Raw genomic sequence first — 24,405 nt, forward strand, 5'->3', positions numbered from 1 at the left:
GGCTCTGTGCTGACAGCTCAGAGCCTGGAGTCTGCTTTGGATTCTGTGTCTCCCTGTCTCTCTGCCCCTAACCCACTCACATCCTGTCTCTGTCTCTCTCAAAAATAAACAAACATTGAAAAAAAAAAATTTTTTTTTTTGCAAGTGAGAATTACTGGTTTCAATGCCACCCACTTAATACTTTATAATAAAAAATTAAAGGAAAAATTGGATAAGCATATATTTTGAGGAAAAGTGAACGGTGAAAATACAAATGAATAGGTACATGTGTCATACAGATCTCTACTTCACAAAAAATCAGAAAACTTACAGTAAAAGATAAAGCAAGAATAGCACTAACATGCTTCCACTGACATGGAAGAAAGTTAAAAGCCAAAGAGGAGCAATGAGAAATAAACAAAACCCTTAGTTATTACAATTATAGTACTTGAGCATTCAATTTAGCTCTAGATTTCCTGGAAATTGAAGCCAAAGTAAGAAACTAAAGAGTTTATGTAATTCTTCTCTGATAAAATGAAAGCATACAGGTTCATGAGGAGAATTAATTTATTTTTTTCCTGGAACTGAATTCTAGGAGGAATCTGTTGTCCTTGTGGGGGGAAAAAAACAAAACAAAACCCTGAACCAACAGATAACGGGTTCAATGATGTATCTGTAGAAACAGCAAAAATGTTCACAGCACCATCTCAAGAAACAAGAGTGAAAAATAACCCTTCAAGGTAAGTTTATAGATATCCATTTACTTCCTACTGTTTTTCTTCATTCTTTTAAAAATTCACGGTCTCACTGAAGATGAGGCCATACATAGCAAGTGTCCATTACAAAACACCCAGAGGTATAAATCAAGCACCATTTAACCCCTCAATACAGAGGGCTTTCCTTTCTGAGAAGTGAGCAACTCTTGTGGGTATTTATGAGCCACCAGAAAAACCTGAGACAAATGCCTTGCAGCTTGCAGATTTCATTTTAATTAATAGAATCTGTCAGAGAGCTCAATAATGCTTTAAGAGTCCTTCTGTTACTATTCTGGTTTATTTTGCGTTTGAAGGTATGAGGAGGGGAACAGTTTAAAGGGGTATGGAAATGGCAACTGTTCATTAAAGTCAAAGTAAATGGAGATATGCCCGCCTCCTTAAACATTTCTTCAAATGAAAAACAGTAAATGAACTCACCTTTAGAATCTCTTCAACACAATGAACTTCATTGGAGTAGGTCTGCTGAAAGTGAAAACCAAGAAGGGAAAGATTAGCACAGAAACAAAAAGAACTCGGGTGATGGTATTAGTAGACGCTGGTATTCATACTGCAACCTTCTGGTGAGTGGAATCACCTCAGGGCCACCCTTTACTAGCTAAGTATTAGGAACTTTACATTCTGGATAAAACAAGACCAGAGACTAACCTGACTTAATGGGCGGGGAGGGGGTTCTGCAGGAGACAATGGCAGACTAATTCTGACCCTCAGACCAAAGTTTCCAAAGGAAAACGTGTATATTAATGAAAATTAGCAAATTAGTAAATCTATGGGGAAAACAGATATAACAAAAGTAGAGGCAGAAAGAAATAAAACTGGGGTCGCAGTTTGCCGCTTCATAGCAACATGTGTCCTGTGAGCCAAGTAAAATGAACACAAAGATGGAAATCATGTGAACACCTACCTCATAGTTAAAAAGGCCAACAATGAATCACGGACAGATTTTTTTTTTTTTGTAATATTCTAACTGGCCAAAGATTCACTTTAAGGCAGAGACATTCACTTCAGTGTCTCCGCCCCTGCTTCCAGCCAGCATTTTCACCTTATATACGCAAATATACACATACACGTGTGTACACACAAACACATACTATGTATTTCCTCAGAGAAAGACCCTCGGAGAAACAGATTTCCTAGTGTCTTGGATAAAAGATCTACTACTTAGACTTCTCTTCCTTATCTCCAGCTAAACAAATGATGGCTGCTGCCACCAATATCACCACCACAGATGGTGTCTAGGAAATGTCTTTTTACAGTCTTTATAAGTGCAAAGAAAATGCAAAAGTTTAAAAAAAAAAAAACTTTAAAAATCATTTTTCCTTAACTAGAGACATGAAATCCCACGACCTCATGATTTTCCCTGGAAAAGCAACTTTTTGCTCTGTGTCAATTCACAGCCAAGTGCCCCGGGCAAGTTCTCTACAACACACACTCCTCCCGTTACTGGTCTTCCCAGTCTGTCTGGTCCAATACCTGCCTCATAGCTGGAGAGTAGATGAAAGGCTTCTTTTCCTGGCTCTCATTTCTGATCTGAGTGTAATTTAATACAGCACTGGTTGCCAATTCCTGATCTACGATTCATTAACCCACCATTCCAGTTGAAGGATGAAGGCAAAGGAAAGAAAAGAGCATTCAACATTCACACTGCCATGGAATCAAACTGAACGGATCCGTCAAATGTTCAAATGTAATTTAATTTGCCTGGGGTCAGGTTTTAAAACGTGAATTTCATGCAGTTTTGTTGAAATGTTTGCAGTTTGATATTTTTGACTGGCTCTGGAGGTCAGAAGGTACATCCAAAGAATCAAGGGTATCCCTTTAGTCCGCATGTCCTATCAGCTCTGCCTTTAGGCATTATGCATGTCAAACACTAGACTTGCTTACCTGCTTTTTGTTTTTCAAAACTATTAAGAGATGCCTAAAAACTGGACCAAATACTAATAACCCAACATTTCAGGACAACTGTCAGGAACAGAAATGAATGCTGTTTTGACATCATGATAAAATTTAAGAGTATTCTATGGTTTCAGTTTTTCACATGCATAATTAGGACAAATAACAATTATAAGCTGAAGGTGGATCAACACAACAGAGATACAGCATATTACTACTGACTCTGGTCAAGTAGTCCCCTCATCCCATCTGTTCCTGGAATGAGAATGGGAATCCAATTAACATATCTGGGAATCAATGAAAGTGAGGAATCAGAGAGAAAAAGATTCCTCCACTGCTTCCAACAGAATGAGATGAAAAAGCTGTAACTTCAGGACACTAAACGATTTTCTGAACTTAATTATTCAAGGAGTCAATACCTAGCCAAGATGTTTCGTGTCACTAAAAGATTCTTTTTTTCTGAAGTTTCTATTTTTCTTTAAAGTTTATTTATTTTGAGCGGGGGAGGGGCAGAGAGAGAGGGAGAGAAAGAGAATCACAAGCAGGCTTCACATGGTCAGTGCAGAGCCTGATGCAAGGCTCAAACTCATGAACCCGTGAGATCATGACCTAAGTGGAAATCAAGAGTGACACACTTAACCAACTGAGCCGCCAAGCTGCCCCTAAAGTTATTATATGAGATGAAGCGGAATTGAAGAAATTTTTCTACAGCTCAGTATTTATTAGTATCTGGATAAGATAAACATTGCTAAGGAGTCACCATTTAACCCATTTAAAATTATAAATAAGGTCTTAGGTTCAAGCATTAATTGGTTAATTTACTGTGAATGTTCCTATTAAATCCATTATGAAAGTGGGAGTATTTCAAAGGGATGTGGGGATTCCATTCCAAATACATGAGGATATATTTAAAGGCCTCCCTGGGGCGCCTGGGTGGTTCACTTGGTTAAAGTGTCCAATTCTTGGTTTCAGCTCAAGTCATGATCTCACAGTTTCATGGGTTCAAGCCCCACGTCAGGCTCTGTGCTGGCAGCGTGGAGCCGCTCTCTCTACCTCTCTCTCTGCCTCTCCCTCGCTCATGTGGTCTGTGTCTCTCTCAAAATAAACTTAAAAAAAATTTTTTTTTTCCAACGTTTATTTATTTTTGGGACAGAGAGAGACAGAGCATGAACGGGCGAGGGGCAGAGAGAGAGGGAGACACAGAATCGGAAACAGGCTCCAGGCTCTGAGCCATCAGCCCAGAGCCCGACGCGGGGCTCGAACTCACGGACCGCGAGATCGTGACCTGGCTGAAGTTGGACACTTAACCGACTGCGCCACCCAGGCGCCCCAAATTTTTTTAAGACTTCCAAGCAGCACTGTTTATAATGGCAAATAAATGGAAATAATCAAATGCCCGACAACAGGAATCCAGCTAAAGACCTTTATAGTACATCTATATAGCAGTGTGTCAGAGAATTAAAATAATAATATAAATGTATGAGCTTGCATGGAAAGATGCTCACGATATTTTCAACTTTTTTTTAGAAATAATTTTATATTTACAGAAAAATTACAAAAATAATAAAAGAAATTCCCATGAACCCTTCACCCAAACTCCCCAGATGTTGGCATTCTATCGCATTTACTTTGTATTTTTCTCTCCCACCCATACTTCTACACTGAACCATTTAAGAATAAGTTACAGAATTAGAGTTAATTCCCCTTTATCAAGATATATTTTTCAAACTGTATTTAAAAGAGGGGAGGTTATAATAGAGATATATAAAGAGAGTCTGTATAACAGGGGCCCATTTTATGTTCCATCTGCCTGAAATTCAGATCTCTACTCTTCTTCTGGCTCAAATTAGAGACTCTTAAACTAGAGTACAGGTATTTCAAATCTGTCTGCAGAGAAAGAGCTGTAAGGACAGGCTCTCTTGTGTTTAATAAAGTACATCTTGGCACCTCCAAGTCGGCCCGCTGGAAGGAGACTTTCCAAAAAGGGAGGGGAAGTTCAACAAACCATTATGGCCTAATCCTTTCCTTAAAATCCACTTTTGCCACAGGGTCTCCAGCAGAGTACTGCCACTCCTGCTCAGAGAAGCCAGGTCCCTGTAACAAACACTGCAGCCAAATAGTAAACAATCAGCCTCTCTAAAGCATAGCCTAGTTAAGGCTGAAGATCTGCAGGTAAGACCTCCACAAAGCACAAGACATGATAAAAAGCAACGACAATAATCCATGCTGGTTGCATGAATCAAGAAATTCTAGTCTGCAGGTCCTTCTTTGTCCAGCTCTGCTTCCACGGTGTAGACAGTGACCTTTAGCACTTACAACCACAAATCCCACCGCTGTCTCTCACAGGCAGTATCTAGGTTCCTAGGGGAATGCAGCTCTTCCTTCCTGCCTACCTACTACTGACTGCCTCACAAATCTGGTATCCTGTATGTAGACTGACCTTGCTTCCCCATAAAGGTATGGGCTTAACACAGGAACCATAATTCAATTGAAAATAAAATGATAGCAGCTACTTACTGAATACATATTGTACCTGACATTGCATCAACCTTTTTATGTAGTGTTATTTCTTCTATTTGATACCATTTATTGTAAGATGCAACATCATTAGCTTGGCGGGGGTGGGGGGGTGGGGAGGGAAGCTACTGTACTAAATGTACCCATCAACTGCAGATATAGCCTTTATTGTAGAAACTTAAAAAAGAAATACCACAGCTAACATTATACTCGAATGTGAAAAGCTGAAAGCTTTTCTTCTAAGATCAGGAACAAGACGAGGATGCTCACTCTTGCCCCTTTTGTTGGAAGTCTTAGCCATAGCAATCAGACAAGAAATAAAAGGCATCCAAATTGGAAAAGAAGTAAAACTATCACTATTTGCAGATGACATGAAACTATATATAGAAAGCTCTAAAGATTTCATCAGAAAACTATTAGAACTAAAAAAAAGAATTCAGTAAAGGTTCAGGATACAAAATTAATATACATAAATCTGTTGCACTTTTATACACTAATAACTATCAGAAAGAGAAATTAAGAAAACAATCCCATTTTAAATCACATAAAAAAAAAAAAAACTAGGAATAAATTTAACAAAGGAAGTAAAAGACCAGACCAGTACTCTGAAAACTGTAAGACATTGATGAAATAAACTGAAGACCACAAAAATAAATAAAAAGACATAACATGCTCATAGACTAGAAGAATACTGTTAAAATGTTCATACTACCCCAAAATAGAATACAAGTAAAATAAGATAAAGTAAAATGCCCATACTACCCAAAGCAATCTATAGATTCAGTGCAAATTACCAAAACACTAATGACATTTTTTTCACAAAACTAGAATAGTATGAAAATTTGTACAGAGCCAAAACAGATCCCAAATAGGCAAAGCAATCTTGAGAAAAAAGAACAAAGCTTGCAAGTATCATACTCCCTGATTTCAAACGACACTACAAAGGTATAGGAAGCAAAACAATATGGTACTGGCACAAAAACAGATCAAGGGAACCAAATCGAGTCCAGAAATAAACCATGCTTGTACAGTCAATTAATCTTCAACAAAGGAAGCAAGAACATACAAATGGAAAAAGACAGTCTTAAATAAATGGTGCTGGGAAATCTGGACAACTACTTGTAAAAGAATGTAACTACATCACCTTCTTACACGATACACAAAAATAAACGCAACATGGATTAGAGACTTTAAGACCGGAAACCATAAAACTCCTGAAAAAAAAGGGATAAGCGGTAATCTCTTGAACATCAGTCTAAGCAATATTTTTTTTGATCTGTCTGCTCAGGCAAGAACAAAAGCAAAAATAAATAAATGGGACCACATCAAACTAAACGCTTTTGCACAATGAAGGATACTATCAATAAAACGAAAAAGGGAAACTACCGAATGGGAGAGGATATTTTTCAAACAACCCAGTAAGGGTTAATATCCAAAATACACAAAGAACTCACAACTACTATCCAGAAAACAATCCAATTAAAAATTGGGCACAGAACCTGAACAGGCATTTTTCCAAAGAAGACATACAGAGAGTTGACACATGAAAAGATGCTCAACATCACTGATCACCAGGGAAATGCAAATCAAAACCACAATGAGATACCACCTCACACCTAAGAGAATGGCTATTATCAAAAAGACAAGAAGGGGTGGCTGGGTGGCTCAGTCAGTTAAGCATCCAACTTCGGCTCAGGCCATGATCTCATGGTTTGTGGGTTTGAGCCCCACATTGGGCTCTGTGCTGACAGCTCAGAGCCTGGAGCCTGCTTTGGATTCTGTCTCCCACTCTCTCTGCCTTTCCCCAGCTAGTGCTCTTTCTTTCTCTCTCTCTCAAAAATAAACATTTGGGGGGGGGGGGACACAAGAAATAACAAGTGTTGGTGAGTATGTGGAGGAAAGGGAACCCATGTGCACTGTTGGTGGGAATGCAAAATGGGGTGGCCACTATGAAAACAGTATGGAGGTTCCTCAAAAAGTAAAATTAGAAATACCATACAATGCAGCAATTCCACTTCTGGGTACTTACCCAAAGAATCCAAAGAAAACAAAAACACTAATTTGAAAAGATATAAGCAAACCCACATTTATTGCGGCATTATTTACAACAGCCAAGATATGGAAACAACCTAAGAATCTATCGATAGATGAAGGCATAAAGATGCAGTATATACATGCAATGAAATGTTACCCAGCCAAAGAAAAACATAATCTTGCCATTTGTCACAATGTGAATGACCTAGAGGGTATTATGCAAAGTGAAAGAGGTCAGAATTAGACAAATACTGTATGATTCTACTTATGTTTAGAATCTAAAAAACAAAACAGAAACAGACTCACAGAACAATTCAGTTACCAGAGGGGAGTGGGATGGGAGATGGCTGAAATAAGGGAAAGGGATTAAGAGGTACAAACTTCCAGTTCTAAAATAAATAAGACACAGGGATACAACGTACAGCATAGGGAATATAGTCAATAATAGGTAACAACTTTGCATGGTGACACATGGCAGCTAGATTTAGTATGGTGATCACTCCGTAATGTATAAAGGTTGCATCACTATGTTGTACACCTGAAACTAATAGAATATTGTATGTCAATTATACTTTGACAACAAAAAAATCGGACAAAATTCCGTATAATGCTCCAATTCTCATATTAACCTCTGTGGTAGGTATTATCCCAGACTGAATTCTAGAGAAATTAAATTACATATCCAAAGTCACACAATGCTCTGAAGTGACTGAGCCTGGTTTCATAATATTAATACTACCTTTCCAAAAACCTCAACCTTCAGGCAAGAGGCAAATATATTAGCATTTTAAGGAGGAGATGTGACTCCAGTTGTCCTACACGTGACCAAAAACATTCTTTGAAAAACAATGTCTTTCTTCTGTTTGTACAAAGAAGCGCTTTGGTATTCAGATTTAACTGCCTCTTCCTACTACAGGGCTTCAGACCAGAAAAGGCAGCAATGCTGGCCTCAGTCTGATTTCTCACTGCTCTTGGAATGACATTGTGTAATCATAAGGAAATACACAGATACCAAAATAAAATATGTTAGTAAATGAATTCTAAGCATGACACAGTTTGTTTTAATAAGCTAAAAAAGAGCAGGACGAAGAAATATACCTCACCACTGAGACCTGGAGACTCTTGCAATACTGTGTTTTAAGTTTCTCAAGTTTCAACGGAGCAGCACTTTTATAACAATGCCAGTCTCAAAAAGGCTTAGTTATCACTAACCAGGAACTGCAGGGAGCGCGAAGGCAGCATGCTGACAAAGGAAGTCAAAAAAGATCTTGGATTCTAGTTCTGGCCCTGCTGAGGACTGGCTCTCCAATTCTGGATGAGATTCAACTTCTTTGCGACTATTTCCTCATGGTGATAAAGGGGATAATATTAACAAACCTAACTGCTTCACAGGATTGGTATGAAGGTCAAATGTGAAACTCTAAAAACTTTCAAAAGGCCCAGGGATATGTGAAATCCCTGGTGCCAACATTATCAAGGCATTCTCTTTAAAACATTTTTTAAAGTGTATTTATTTATTTTGAGAGAGACAGAGACAGCATGAGTGGGGGAGGGGGCACAGAGAGAGGGAGAGAGAGAATGCTAAGCAGGCTTTGTGCTGCCAGCACAGAATCTGATGCGGGGTTTGAACCCATGAAGTCATGAGGGCAAAGCCTGATCTGAAACCAGACGCTTAACGGACTGAGCCACTCAGGCACCCTAAGGCTTTCTTTAATGGTGTGGACAGAAACCTCAAGAGGGTTTTCTATCAGTTTAATTTTTAAAAGATAAGGCTCATGCTATTTTTCTTCAAACACAGGTCAACTTTTGGATTACGGTTCAGCCTGTAGTATCTACTTGTTGCACACCAATCCCCATCTAGCTAGATGACTCATACTTTTCTTGTCCCTATCTAAAACTCTCTTCCCTCACTGGTGTCCAGATAACTCCCATGCAGACTTCAGGTCACAGCCTAAAAAACATCTTTTGGAAAAGATTCCCCAATCCCTCCCTCCCAAAACTGTTCACGTGCTCCCACAGCTCTCTATACTGCTAAAGCACCTCATGTAGCATCATCTCTGTTACTTCCTGATCACAAGTTCCATGAGAGCGGGGGCGAGTACTACCTCGGTGAACCACCAATCACACAATGCCTGTCACACAGAGGCAACCAATAAACATTTGCTGGTATGTTTTCAGGCTCAGAACTCAGAACATGACTTCCTAAATACTGTAGCTTGTAGGAATTATAAGTCAATGTCTTAAATAACAAACTACTGGAAATAAACATACCAGGGACAAAAGGGAAACTGTTTTGCATTGTTTTCTCCTCAAAAACACTATGATTACGTAGAAACTATTTTTCACATACTGACTGGCAAAACAAAAAAATGATGATACTGTATCTGTTAAATATGAGGAAAAAGGCACTCTAATACCCTGGTTTGTGGGAGGGTAAAGGGTCACAACTTCTAAAGGCATCAATTAGGCAACCGCCCCCAAATTCTAATTTCCCATACTCAGACACAACAATTTGACTTATAGCACCAACTTCTACACATATGTACAAACCTATTCACTTCAGCCTCGTTTGCAAATAGTAAGATACTGGATACAATCTAAATGCCCATTCAGAAGTTAACTGGCTAAGAAAACTGTGGTACATGCCCCTTACGCAGAAATACTATGTAGCTATAACAAAGAATTAGTACTCTCTTCATGTATTGATTTGGGAGTAATCTCTAAGACATATTGTTAAGCAAGAGGGAAAAATATAGGTGCAGTATATGCCAGGATTTGTATAAATGAAAAGGTGACAGAAGGGAACATGTATGTAGTTACTAGCCATGCAAAAAAAATACTACTGGGAATACAGACAAGAAGCCTGTGACATCAGCCTTGTAGAAAAGAGAATTAGGTGGCTAGAGGGGTGGAGCAGTGGGAAGATTTGCACTACATATTTTTATCTTTTAAATTCTGGATCACAAAATATATCTGTTCATAAATAAAAACATAATTGATATTTTTACTTTTTTTTTAAATTTTTTTTTCAACGTTTATTTATTTTTGGGACAGAGAGAGACAGAGCATGAACGGGGGAGGGGCAGAGAGAGAGAGGGAGACACAGAATGGGAAACAGGCTCCAGGCTCCGAGCCATCAGCCCAGAGCCTGACGCGGGGCTCGAACTCACGGACCGCAAGATCGTGACCTGGCTGAAGTCGGACGCTTAACCGACTGCGCCACCCAGGCGCCCCTTTGATATTTTTAAAAAACAGGGATAAAAACTTTTACTCAAAGTACAGTCAATGTAACTTTCCTTCTCCCAAACACACACCTATGTGAATCAGTTTCCAGTTTCTTCCTCGGTGCTCTGTGCTTGCCCCACATAACACTTAGCACAGTTAGCCATTCACAGATTTGCAGTCAGCCTTCCACCACAGACTGTGAGGTGTTCCTGTGGAAATCCGGGACTACTATCAAGGCTTGATCCAGTGTTTGCTGGCTAATTCATTCTTTCTTCCCAAACTAAACTACAAAGTCCTTGAAACAGCCGCATTATTTGGCTTGGTTTTTAAGAAATCAGTCATACTTAAATACTGAGCACACACATTCGAAATACACAAAACCTCACAGGACTGCTGTGAGGAAGAAATAAGACAATACGTGTTAAAGCTAACGTCATACAAATAATGCATTTATCATGAAGATGCCATAATCAACATTTCCAAGACACAGATTAGAGATGGAAACCAAAAGGCCTGCCTGAGCAAGGTTTTGACACAAAATTAATTTTACTTTGTGAATACACAGTAAATTACCTCAACAGCGAGCCCTATTACAAGAACACACTTATACTGCCTGGGTGTGCCTACTTAGGCTGGGAAAGGTATGAAGGTGCTAGCAATATTACTTCTTCAGAAGCATCATGCCCTTTGGGCAACTACCTAAGCATCTACTTCCATACCTGGTATTTTAAAAGAACTTTTAAGATCCCTAGACAGACTGGGGCGCCTGGATGGCTCTGTTGGTTAAGCATCCAACTTCGATCTCATGGTTCCTGAGTTTGAGCCCCGTGTGGAGCTCTGTGCTGACAGCTCATAGCCTGGAGCCTGCTTCAGATTCTGTCTCCCTCTTTCTCTGTCCCACCCTGCCCATGGTGTGTCTCTCAAAAACTTAAAAATTAAAAAAATTTTAAAGAAAGATCCCTAGTGAAATTTATGGGCACACTTACAGTACAAAAAGCTGTAAGCTTTTGTAAGTAAGAAAGTTATAGATTGTTACTATGCAAGGAGGGATAATGAGCTGACAGAATAAGGCACTCTTAACAGTGTAATAGTATTATGTAAAGTGCAAACCAACTTTAATTGTTAAGTTCTCTCTTCAAAAAATTAAACACCCTCCCACCTCTCCCCAAGTATTTTCAAATAATGGAGAGGTTTTGGATACCTCTTAAAATGTGATATGCTCCAGGGGCGCCTGGGTGGTTCAGTCAGCTAAGTGTCCAACTTTAGCTCAGGTCATGATATCACAGCTGGTAGGTTTGAGCCCCACATTTGGGATTCTCTCTCTTTCCCTCTCTCTCTGCCCCTCCCCCACTCATGTTTTCCTCTCTCTCAAAAATAAATAAACTTAAAAAAATAAAATAAAATTGATACACTCCAACATGTAGCAAAGATCTCTTTTTTTAATGCCAAACTGTCTGCCAGGCACGAGGGCTCCCACAATTAATGTCATGCTAATTGCAGAAATCTCTACAGCTCCCCAAATAAATTTTTCAAGGAAGAGGAGGAAAGAGACTGATAAAGGACAAGGCTATTTCAAACAATTTTAGGAATCTATAGGTCACCTACAGTTACCATCAAACAAAAATTTATTGTGGCAAGATCATGCCTTCTACTCGTATTGGAGGATCCAGAAAAGCGGGGAAGTGTAGAAACAGAGGTGTCAGAAATACTGACAGACCTTTTCTATAAGTCTTCTTACACCAAGATAACCCTTGGTGTTTTCATTTATTTTCCTCAGACTCGTTTCCTATTTGGTGGGGTCTGGAGTTAATTCATTCATCTCTGTGTCTCCCATGACCTCAGCATAATTATGGACTAACACAGATATGCAAGTAGTATTTGTCAAATGAATGAATTTGATTTTGTCATTTCGTGGCATCTTCAATGAAATTCAGAAACATGAGCTTACCAAAAATTTGGAATATGTTATGGTGAATTCTCCCTTTTCCCCCTACATATTAGAAGCAATGTGTTTGTTCACGTTTATAATATTACAGACATCTCCACAGAACAATGATGCTTTTTAAGACACAGAAATCCTCAAAACAAACAAACAAACAAACAAAAACTATTGTAACAAAATTCCATTACCACCAACAACCCAATCAGATGTTTTTCACCCAAGGAGTAGTTTCCTAAGTGCAGTGTGGGGACATGAATTTCTCTGAGCAAAGTTTCAGATATGAGAGTCACATGAGATCATGACTGTTGGGAGAGGGGGTACATCAGGCATACTTGGGTGGGGTTAAGGAAAGACATGTGTATCCTTGAGATAGGAGATCAAGAAATACTCCAGGATAAAAAACAGAAAAAGAATGCTAGAAGCTTTGGAAGATGTGGTGGCATCCCAACTCATTTTTTTTTTTTTTAATGTTTATTATTTTGAGAGAGAGAGATAAAGACAGCAAGGGAGGGGCAGAGAGAGAGAATTCCAAGCAAGCTCCATGCTGTCAGAACAGAGCCCAACATGGGGCTTGAACTCACAAACCATGAGAGATCATGACCTGAGCCAAAACCAAGAGTCGGACGCTTTACTGACTGAGCCGCCCAGGCACCCCCCCCAATTCACTTATTAAATGAGAGCTAATATTCCTGATTTTTTCAAAGTTCACCTTTAAGTAAACTCCTTTTTTATAGGCAAACTGTATGTATCTACTTGTCTTTCACCAACTAGGACAAAATGGTCTAAAAATGAAAAGAACCCTAAATATCATTACTGAAACTTAAAAAACCACACAGGAAGAAGTATTTTGAACTTTTAAATATCAATATGGATAATTAGAGTTTATTGTTCCTTTACAGTCACTGATTTTACCTGAAGTGGTTTGCTTTAGTGTCATAAAGAATTTATTTTTCAAAAGTATATGAATTTACAAGAACGCTCATAAATTGTACTAACTGAATTAGTTAAAATATTCTGGAAATTCTGTTTTGATTTCTATTGAAAGAAAGTATCTTTTCATTGTGAAAACTAGGATCTAGTTTTGAAGACTTGGTTTAAATAAATAAAAATAAAAAGAACAGTGAGTAGCTGTTTTCCACATATAATTGTAAAAACTTGATCTAAATGTACAAATGAACATGAGGGGAGTAATAAAGTGTTGGTTTCATTTATTTTATTACTATTATATTTCCTAAGATCAACTGAGTGTGTACATTTTGATGTATTCCCAAGGCTTCTGTAAAGCCACATGAAACAGTTCCTATTTAAAAAAAAAAAAAAGACTATGTTTATGCATTATATACAGAAATGTTCTTCAGTAGATATTATGGCAATGTCAACTAGTTTCTTGGTGTAAAAGTTAAGAGGAATGGGGTATACCTGAGCCAAATTTAAACTGACTTAAAAACAAAGTAGTTGGATGAAAAACAAATGTAAAAAACTTACCATTGTTTGATAGTACTCATGTCTAATCTCAGTTATTCACTGACTTCCTAACTTTTGCCTGTGAACCACTACCATTCACCATGTAATAAGGTATCAGAAATCTCCAATGCTCTTAAGACTTGAAAACACTGTGCCTATGATGAAAGATGACATGAGACCCCATGAAGCCCACTGTGGGTGTATTAACTGTGAATGATTTAGTAAGACTAGCTAAAAAGGCAGTGCTTTAAAAAAAGAAAGGGAAGGAAGGGAGGAAAAGGGAGGGGAAGGGAGGGGAGGGGAAAAGGCATCACAAAGAACAAGTCTAGACACTGGTTCCATTCCAGTGATAATAAATTGACAAGGTTTTTCAAAAGGACCAAACTATATGATCTATTCCTACCACAACCAATCCTCCTCACCAAAACAATCTTTAGAGCTTTTTCTAAGAGAGATTTAATTTTTCTTTTTGACTGGGTACATTAACTTGCAAAGCATGAGCAGTCTTTCAATTAAAATATTACAACTGTAGAGAAGGTGTTATACTGCAGTGTGATGGTGTTTTGTGACCATGCTTACTCCAATCCCCATCCTACCCTTCCTTCCCTCTTTGCACCGCCCCCCTCTTGCTCCCTTGAGTGCTCACTCTGTCTCTCTCCCCCCCACACACACAAATCGTATTAACTGATGGTTGCGAGTATAAAACAACACTACTAGTTTGTCAACCATGACCAGATTTATAGATACATAAACCTGTGATCTGCACCTCCTTTGAGTATAGGTGTCTATCAAACTTAAGTGGCAAACAATGTTCAGAAACCATGTCAAATTCTACATTCCATGGGTGCCTGGACTTTTTTTTTTTTTTTTTCCATAGCTGAGCATAAGCTAAGACTACAAGAGGCATCAGAAAAAAACTTTCCATCGGTTTCTGGATTAGGTTGAAAGAAACTGAAGTCATATTAATAAGATAAGCCATTTAATCCATGCTTTGTCTGAAAGAACATAAAGATTTTATCTTGGATTTATTCCAGCAGTAATCTCAACAGTCCCCCCTGGGCTAGGTGTTGGTTGTCTGTCTCCTGGCATGCTGACTCTAAAAAACAAAAAACAGAACCCAGGGAAAAAAAGGAAAGAAAATTACTGAAGCAGGCATATATGCACTGAGGAAGCAATTTGAACTTCACACTACCTTGGGGATTACTGACACTATAATAAACACAGAGGAGAGAAGGCAAATAAAGATGGCCTCGTGCTTTGTATCTTAATTCTGAACAAGTAAATTCCCCCCTCCCTTCTTTCGGCTTTAATATTGGGTAACAACTAACCAGGTTACTTGCCAGAGTGTAGAAAAAGGGCCAAAGATCATTCTGGGAAAGTACAATTCATCTAATATTATAACATTATGAATGATTATAAATCACTCATTTAACCTTATCATCAAAGAGCACCTACATTTAAGAGACTATTTTGCTTTTCTATAATCTACCAAGAACCAGATTCAGTCATTCTTTTTAGGAAAAAAAAAAAAGTTTACTAATTCCACTGAATCTCTGGGAGACTTAATAATCTTTTCCTTTTCCTGCATTATCTTTGTACATAAGTTTGGTCAGAAAATACAGAAAATTGCATCAGGCTTCCAGTAAAGTTCATCTTATAAAGTGATTTACTAAACTGGCCAAAGTGAAAATGTTTAATAACAATGTTCTGAATAAATACTTAGTCACTCCACAAGTGCCAGTATTTTTTTCTTTTATAAATACAAGGGGTAAGGTAAATATATACATATAAGTTTTATTCTTGCATTTATTTTAAATAGCTATTTCATATGTGCCAAGGAAAAACATTCTTGTAAAATAAATGTACTCTAATACCTGCTGAATTAAAAGCATTTTAAGCATTCATACTATATATGATCACGATTCCAAAAGTTGCAGCAGCAAACAATAGGTTTGTGCCCATTTTGAAAACATGAAGCAGTGACTATCCTTGCAACTTTTTCCATCTCAATCGTGTCCAAGCTCCGTCTCCTTTCTGCTCTTCTCATCCCCTCACACTGACACACACCCACAGTGAAGTTTTCAAAGTACTCTTTTGACTTTAATCAGAGCCCCTTGAACCAAGACTCCAACTTTTTGAGTGTTTTAAGACACAGGGTGACTCAACCACATCTGTCATAACTCTCAATACTCTTGCATTCACTGCCGTTCCCATTTCCCCTCTTTCCTTCTAAACTTTTCCAGAATATACAATCTAGGTGCCACAGAAGAGAGAATATGAAAAACAGCCAACCATTCTAATAGCAGCAACAAAACCAACTCTTTCTGAAAACTGCCTTTAGGAGATGGAAGGGTCAGGGCACTTGGCTGGCTGAGTCAGAGGAATGTGTGAATCTTCATCTTGGGATTGTGAGTTCGAGTCCCACGCTGGGTGTAGAAATTGCTTAAAAATAAAATCTTAAAAAAAAAAAAAAAAAAGAAGAAGATAGTAGGGTCAAACCAGAAATAAATTACATCTCAGTTGTACATAAATCCAACTGTGGCCCTCCTGAATGTTCCTTATACCTGGCACATGGCCTGCTGGGAAAATGCTCCTGGAGCCTTGGTCACTTTTTTACTGACATTATCATAATCACGCTGCCAGTTTGGAACATGAGAAGGGGCACCTGCTATTTAAAAAGTCCTTTCAACTTAAAGTTCTTTAACTGGTACAGCAGAATCCTCTGTAAAAATAAGCATTATTATTTATGATGCCATAATAATGCCGTCTGCCAAGTAACATTAAATGAACCTGAAAAGTTTTACACCGGCTCCAGAGCAGGTCAGTCTTATTCGTTTTATTATCTCTTTTAGTAAAACTTTTCAGAGGCATCTCAATGTCAAAAAGTTGTTTCCTTAATAAAATTCTCTCAAAAGCTTTTTGTAGGAGAAAATTAGCCAGTTTCTTCTGGACTTCATTAGAACAAGTTTTTTTTAAAAAAAACAAAAACAAAAAACATTATTTGTGAGGGATTCAAGGCACTAAAAAACTCTATTCCTTCTTAAATCTGGAGCTAACAGGTCCTCCAACTCATTTTAGGACACAGTTCCTAAAAAAAAAAAAGCTCAAAGGTATAACCTGAATTCAAATCAATCAAGGAAAAGTTCACATTATAATAACTTGAGGGTTCTCCCTCCTTTCTCATTACTTGTGCCCAATTTCTCAGCTCTCTTGTGGCAGACAGAAAATGCACTAGTGCTTAACTTTAAACAAATTCTATCTTCTAAAGCGGGGTGGGGATTGTAAACACTGTCATCTTCTCTAACTAGCCTTTCATCACATACATTTACATCCTACACAGTTATAGGCTACATGACCACAAACCCTGGTGAATAAATTAATGGGAACCATATAACTCTAAGAACATTAAAATTTGTCTCCTATACCTGCCTATACAGAAGTAAAATTACTTCAAAATATTCTTTCACCACTGGAAATCAATTTTTAATTTAAGTTAGAACTTGGGTAGAGCCCCACAATCCTTTGAATTTGACTTAAACGCCATTTGCTGAAAAACAAAAACACAGCAATAAAAATCAAGGGGGAGAGGAGACAGAAAGGGAGGGTGCAGAAGGGTAGGGAGGGAAAGCAAAGCAGGGGAGCATACACGTGTATACGCACACATACATAAGCTTTTAAACTGCCAATATCTTCCGTGTGTACCTGTACTTTAGAAAGACAAAAGAAACCATCAATATTTGCCAAGCGATTCAGAAGTTCAAGACCAGAGCTTGAAAGATGAACAGAAAAAATCTGAATGGTAAGGAACTGCTTATTTTTAAATGTTTTTAATTTCTTTAAAATGCATTGCCAAAAATAGGCTGTGATTTCATACAGTTATAAAATGATAATATTACACTTTCTCTACTTTAACTCCATTATTTCATTAGGAAGAAAGAGACAGAGAAAGGAAAATCCATAATCCAACCCAACAATCACGAAAATCTCAAGAGGTATTCAGTCTCTGGTGGCAGCCAAAAGAAAAAAAACACGCACACAACAACAACAAAGCCACGTCACACCACCTGTCAGCTACCTATCAAGTGTATACCTAGGGAGGGGCCATGGGAGGGGCCGGATACCTGTGGCTGGAAAGCTTATTTATCTTGTTTAGAAGGTCATGCACAGCCTCGCTCAACTACAGAGGTTACTGGGATCCTTCTCTTCTCTGATGTTAGCCCCTAACAGAGAAGGCAAAGAGAAGAAAAGGAAGGAAGGTGGAAAGAAGGGAAGGAGGAGAGGAAAGGGAAGGATGGAGAGGAGAAGGAGAAGAAGGAAGGAGGGAGAAAAGGAGAGGGAGAGACGTTCCTTGTTTGAGGCCTCACTCTCTCACCTCCTTCTTCCCCACCTGAACCTCAGGCTTGCACTTCCTCATACTTACTGTGGGGCAGCTGTTCACTGTGGGGCACTTACCTCTGTGAACATGTCTTACTGCCTTCCTACATGGCAAAAAAGCTTTCCTGTTTTCATACATCCCCTTGCCAGCCCTAATCGGTGCCACTGGGCCACTGTCTTTTGTGCTAGCGGCTGCAATGGCGGCCCTGACAGGAGAGAACTTTGAAATCTCTTCCCCTGTACTGAGCCATAAGCGGCAGCGAGTGCTCCCAGGCACAACTCCCCTGGCTCTGCTCCTAAAAATGCTCTCAAGTACACCGTTGCTTAGCAATATTTGCCTTCCCCCTGTACATTTGAAATTGGCAACATCTGTCCCTTTAGCAGTTTTTACTTGTGCAAAGCACCATGCTCACAGTTTAAAAACATACGGCTTTATGACATGGGCAATACTCCACTCTTTCCATCAAAGCCAGGGTTGTGAAGACCCCCCCAAAGTGGTTTAAATCTTTACTTTGCTTTCAAGGTCCATATAAAAATCTTCATGATTTAAAATTGCCAATAGTATAAAAGCAAAATATTTAAGCCACCACTGGGAGTTCCTATTAAGCCCCACCTAATAAGTATCTGCACAATGACACCTGAGGTGTCTGAACTAAAATTCCCATTCAGCTCGAAATTTTCTATATAACTAATTCTATCCCCAGGTATTATGTGCAAATATGTATTAGATAAGGTAAAATGTGTATTAGTTAATATGTGTAGGTATAAAGGCAATGTATTCATGGAGTAGACAGGGCAATTTTCATGCCCACGTTATAATCCAACGTCATAAACAAAAATACACCAACGCGCGCGCACGCACACACACACGCACACTGATCAGTGGCAAAGGAACTCTTTAAGAGTCTAGAGGGAAAAAAATTCATTTAAGTAATTCCAACACTATGTATTTCAAAACAAATGATCTTAAGTTTCCTAAGCTTTTTCTTTATCTCCTGACAGTAATCTAAGTATTGTGCTAAAGTTACTCATTAACACTAAAGTAGTTCATAATGCTGTAATTTTGCACATAATAACCAAAGATAAAAATGAACATGGGTATTTTATAGGCAGTACATATGTCCTGCATATAATTTTACTTACCTAGCACATTGATGGGAAATAAAAATCAGAGTAATAAAAAGCATAAAAGTCAATGAAGAATTAAACCATACTCTGTGCACTGAAACTTTGGTGTGTAGTTATTTTTGTTTCTTTAAACAAACCAGGCTACAAAAGCTACGATTTTCCTTTTGGCCAGACCAATTTTGACAGATCAGAAACACATGTTTTCAAAGACATTCTATAGGAACTGAGCTGCAGCTACAAAGGGCAGGCTGACCTATTGGTCTCATCAAGTCTCTACCTGGTGCTCATAAGAAGCAGAAAAGACTGGGTGATACTTACACCACTAAAAATACATCCAAAAGGTCCTTGATTCTGTAGGTTTAATCACAGCCCTGAAATCCCATTAACATGCATGGATTTGTAATCCTGCTTAGCCAACAACATGAATTCAACACCCTCAAGCTCACTTCTCATTGTAGCTCATCACTCACTACTTGCCCAGATGCACACAGTAATTCTTGTGAAGTCAGGCTTTTTACTGCAGTTTATTAAAGAAACTTGAGTGCACTCTGCAACTGGGGATTCTCAATAAGCCTCAGATGTTCCTCTAAGTCATCCCCAGTGGTTCTGGCCTTGCAGGGTAGTGCTTAGGAGCAAGGGTCTGAGTTGGACACACTGGCTTCCAGATATGGCCCTGCCAGGGACCAACTCTAAGCTCACTGAATAGAAACGACTTAAACACAGTGCCTAGCAAACAGTACCTTCTCAATAAAATATATCAGTTTTACTGCTATACTCTTACCATGACACAAAAGTCTCAATCTTATTTTTCCTTTTTTTCCATTTTATTAAACTTTCCCACTTCTCCACACCATCACCCAGGCACAAACTTTATTTAACGAAACCTTCCTCTGGAAGGGGGAAGGGAATGCTGAAGGAATGAATGACAACAAATTTTACATTTTTTCGTAACTGTTCTAGGACAATCTTTGCTTGCACCTCCTCTGATTTTTCCTTTTTTTAAAAAATGTTTATTTTTCAGAGAGAGAGAGAGAGAGAGAGAGAGAGCAAGCGGGCGACAGCGGTGGGCGGGGGGGGGGGTGGGGAGCAGCAGACAGAGAGAGGGAGAATTCAAAGCAGGCTCTGTGCTATTAGCTCAGAGCCCAATTCAGGGCTCCAACTCATGAACTGTGTGTGAGATCATGACCTGAAGTGAAGTTAGATGCTCAACTGACTGAGCCACCCAGGCGCCTGATTTATCCTTAAATAGCCAAAGTCTCTTCAGCTCTGGAGCAGCCATCACCTATGGACATTCTTGTCTGCACCTTTTTCCAAATTATTTCATGTGGGGGAAACCTGGTAATTTTGTAGAAACTGGGATCCTGAGCCCTAGAGACTGGGAGAATGGAGGGAGCCAGGGCAGGGGCTGTGGTGCTGTCCACCAGGCAAGTGCTGATAAGCCTTGAGGGTTCAGTTGAGACTGCCTCCAGGATACCCCTCATGTCAAGCCATTTACTGAACAAGGAGAAAGTTCAAAACGCTTTCCCTGAGAGGATTTCAGAGCTAGCATGGGAAAACAAGGACTGGTCATGCCAGCAATGCCCTTCTCAATGAATGTCCCTTTACAGAGTGCCCTGTAGAGGGCACTCAATGAGGGGCCACTAGAAAGCCAAACCCTGGGGTTTACTTAACCAACTACAGCATTATTGATAATTTCTCCATTTTGATGCTTCTGGCATGAGAATTGCTCTTAAGGATGAATGCCATGACCTATCTATCCCACAGTGCCAATCAACAAATTAAGTCTTCAAGCAAGGGAAATAAGACACAGGCTGTAACACTCATCAAAATCAGTTGTATCTTCATTACCATGCAGTGATACTATACCCTATTCTGATATCCTAAAGAAAATCTATAGCCCTTGCATTGCTTCCACCTCTGAAAATACCGAAATAGAGTTGAGGCCCAATCTCTTTCAAATAATACATACCTAATAACTTGCAGGACAACCTGCTGGCACAGTCTGAAATAAATTTCAAACAATATTATCATAAAAGTCTTCTAGGGTGCCTGTATGGCTCAATCGTCTAAGCATCCGACTTCAGCTGGGGTCATGATCTCACGGTTTGAGTTCAAGCCCTACATCGGGCTCTCTGCTGTCAGCACAGAGCCTGCTTCAGATCCTCTGTACCCCTTCTCTCTCTCTCTCTCTCTCTCTCTCTCTGCCCCTCCCCCCGCCCCGTTCTCTCTCAAAAATAAACATTAAAAAAAAAGTCTTCTAAAAAATATCCCTTAATCATGAAAAATTTTATAGATGGTATTGGTAGCAGCAGTCAGTAGTAGAAACATTTAAGAACCAATTAAATAAAGGGGGTGGAAGAAGGGGAAAAGAAAATAATGGACACAACTTAGTTCTGAACTGAGGGAAGCTCTTCAAGCATGAAGAAGTCCTCCAGTGGTGAAGACAAGGAAATGTTTTAGATCACCGCCAGGCCTCAAGCTTTTTTTCTTTTTTTTGATACTGCCCCATCTCTAACCAAACTTTGTCAACTCTTTCCTCCATGACTCAAAGTATAGTCTAAAACAGCTTTATACAAACTTCAGTCATTTCCACAGTATCTTGACAATGACACCATATTATAATACTACCTATGCTATTTTCTTTAAATCAACTTATGATTAACTTTTTTACTGGCCTCACCCTAAGTAACAATATTTATGTAATCCTAAATTTGATGTGATGGTACATATATTTTTTTCTAACTCACATTAAGATAAATAAATATTGGTATTCCTATACTATTTTGGAAGTTCAGGTGCTAACCATTATTATTTAAACCAAAAACTGAATGGATGCCTTGGCATACTTCACTGATGTTTTCCAGTAAAGATGTGGTGACTTCCCTAGCTCATAAAGTCATCCTATTTTATTAGCTTATGTGTGGTCCATCCTCTATATCACACTCAAGAAGCCTTTACAAATTACATGAATATGCCTACTCATGCCTATCCTTACTGGATTTGTGATCCAGACTACAAAATTAACACTATATGATCTGCAGTTCAGTACATAACTTTCCCCCCATGTATTTCATGATGCCCAAATACAACTGAAAGTTCTTCACTAGCCCCACGGAGTCCTTGTAACAACTAATACCAATTCTGGAATCCTGAAAATACAGCAGGTACTCAATACTTAATTAGTGGTACAAAATATTCATTCAAGTCACTTATTTTAAAAGGCGTATTTTAAAATCTGAGTAAAATTAAATGCATGATGCAGAATTTCACTACCTCACCAAAACAACTGAGAAACATAATTAAACCAACACAAAATATCAGGACGTTTCTTAGGATCCTAGTGACTTCTAAACATAGTTGTAAAGTCAATAAAGACAACTTGAAGACTGTTAAATACGATTTTCTGACAGTGTGAATTTGCTTTTACTGTTACTGCGTGTCAACGAAGGTGGGACATCATGCAGCCTACTGTGTGCCAGACCAACATGTACCCCATTCATTTTCACACAGGCCCTGTAGCTCCAGCAGAAACGTCTTGGAGGAAGGAGTCACCTGGGTGGCTCAGTCATCTGTGCATCTGACTCTTGATTTTGGTTCAGGTCAAGATCTCACGGATTGTGAGATGGAGCCCTACATCAGAGCTTACTTGGGATTCTCTCTCTCCTCTGTCTGCCCCTCCCCTGCTTATGCTCTCACTCTCTCTCTCAAAATAAATAAACTTAAAAACGAAAAAAGATGGAGGAAAATGGGGCATCTGGATGGTTCAGTCAATTAAGCATCCAACTTGATTTCGGCTCAGGTCGTGATCTCATGGTTTGTGGGATCAAGCCCTATGGTTGGGCTCAGCACTGACAGAGCAGAGTCTGCTTGGGATTCTCTCTCCCTCTCACTCTCTCAATATAAACAATTAAAAAATCTGATAAAGTGCTATAAGCATTACTTAAAAAAAAAAAGATGGAGAAAAATTAACCCAGGTATTCTGACTCCATAATGCCATCTAACATTATCTCCCACGAATTATTTCTTTAAAGTTTAAAATTCAGAACTATTAAAACTACCCAAATTTCAGATTCTAAGCCAAGGTGAAGAGATGAATCTACTACATTTACTTATACACTTAGACAGTGTTAGAATAACTATGATAATGATGTAGACACAGCAGCTATTTATGAAATATTCACTATATGCAGTAACTAATAGAGTTTCATGTTCATTTTCTCATTTAAATCTGACAACTACATTGTGAAGAAAATTCTATTATTATTTCTGTTATACAGCTAAGAAATGGAGGCTTGACCAGTAATTTTTACTATTTAAGTAATTTGCCTGGTCTAATAGCTAGTTTGAGATAAAGACTCAAACCCAAGTTTTCCTTAATCCAAAACTTCATGCTCTTAACCACTATGTATAATGCCCTAAAGTCCCATCTATAATTAGCCAAAAAAAAAAAAAAAAAAAAAAAAAAACCAAAAAAAACCCAGATTACCAAAAAAAAAAAAAAAAAAAAGAAAAACTTATAAGTATGTCTTTGTTCCCTCCAATGACTCCAAAGTTCTCAGTATTCCATGGATTGCACGTTCTATTATAGATTATATTATTTGTCCCTAGTTGTAAATATTAACACATCAAACTTTTCAGCAATGATACTGACAGGGGGAAAAAAATCCTATCCAACAAGAAAAAAATAGCTTAGAAGTTCTCCAGAACAGTCACACCCCAGTTCTTAAATAGTGCCCTATACTAATTAAATATACATGTATATTTGTACAAGTATAGAAACCTGTACTCTACAGAAAGTTCAACGTGAGTTGCCCATAAAACTACATGATCAATATTGCTAAGATCAGCCTTTTTGGAAGATGATGAGAGTATCCAGAGCCATGCAGGAGCCAAAGCTGTTATATCCCTTCCTCTCTTACGTTTTCTGTTTGAATCAATAAAGGCTGTTCATATCATAAAAACATGTATACACGTTGTTAAGATCAAAGAAAGGAATGCAGCTCTTTTTTGCTGAATGGGCGCTGAAAGCCATTTTCCCATTATTCACTTTAAAAACAAGAAAAGCATTTCTGAATA

The 24,405-nt window shown here is 38.5% G+C and overlaps 1 protein-coding gene across 3 annotated transcripts in view; it reads right to left on the minus strand.

The window, feature by feature from the left end:
- The window catches only part of AFF1 (ALF transcription elongation factor 1), a 135,702-nt gene that overhangs the window by 56,253 nt on the left and 55,044 nt on the right, over positions 1-24,405 (minus strand). For 2 of the 3 annotated variants that reach the window (XM_040478867.1, XM_040478849.1), the window contains exon 4: positions 1,173-1,217. In XM_040478867.1, the coding sequence (XP_040334801.1) occupies positions 1,173-1,217 (45 nt within the window). The remainder of the gene's footprint in view (positions 1-1,172; positions 1,218-24,405) is intronic. The other variant, XM_040478858.1, reaches the window with a different exon arrangement.

This window comes from Herpailurus yagouaroundi, unplaced genomic scaffold (genome assembly GCF_014898765.1).
Source record: "Herpailurus yagouaroundi ecotype Mexico unplaced genomic scaffold, PumYag 28, whole genome shotgun sequence".
Lineage (NCBI taxonomy): Eukaryota > Metazoa > Chordata > Mammalia > Carnivora > Felidae > Herpailurus > Herpailurus yagouaroundi.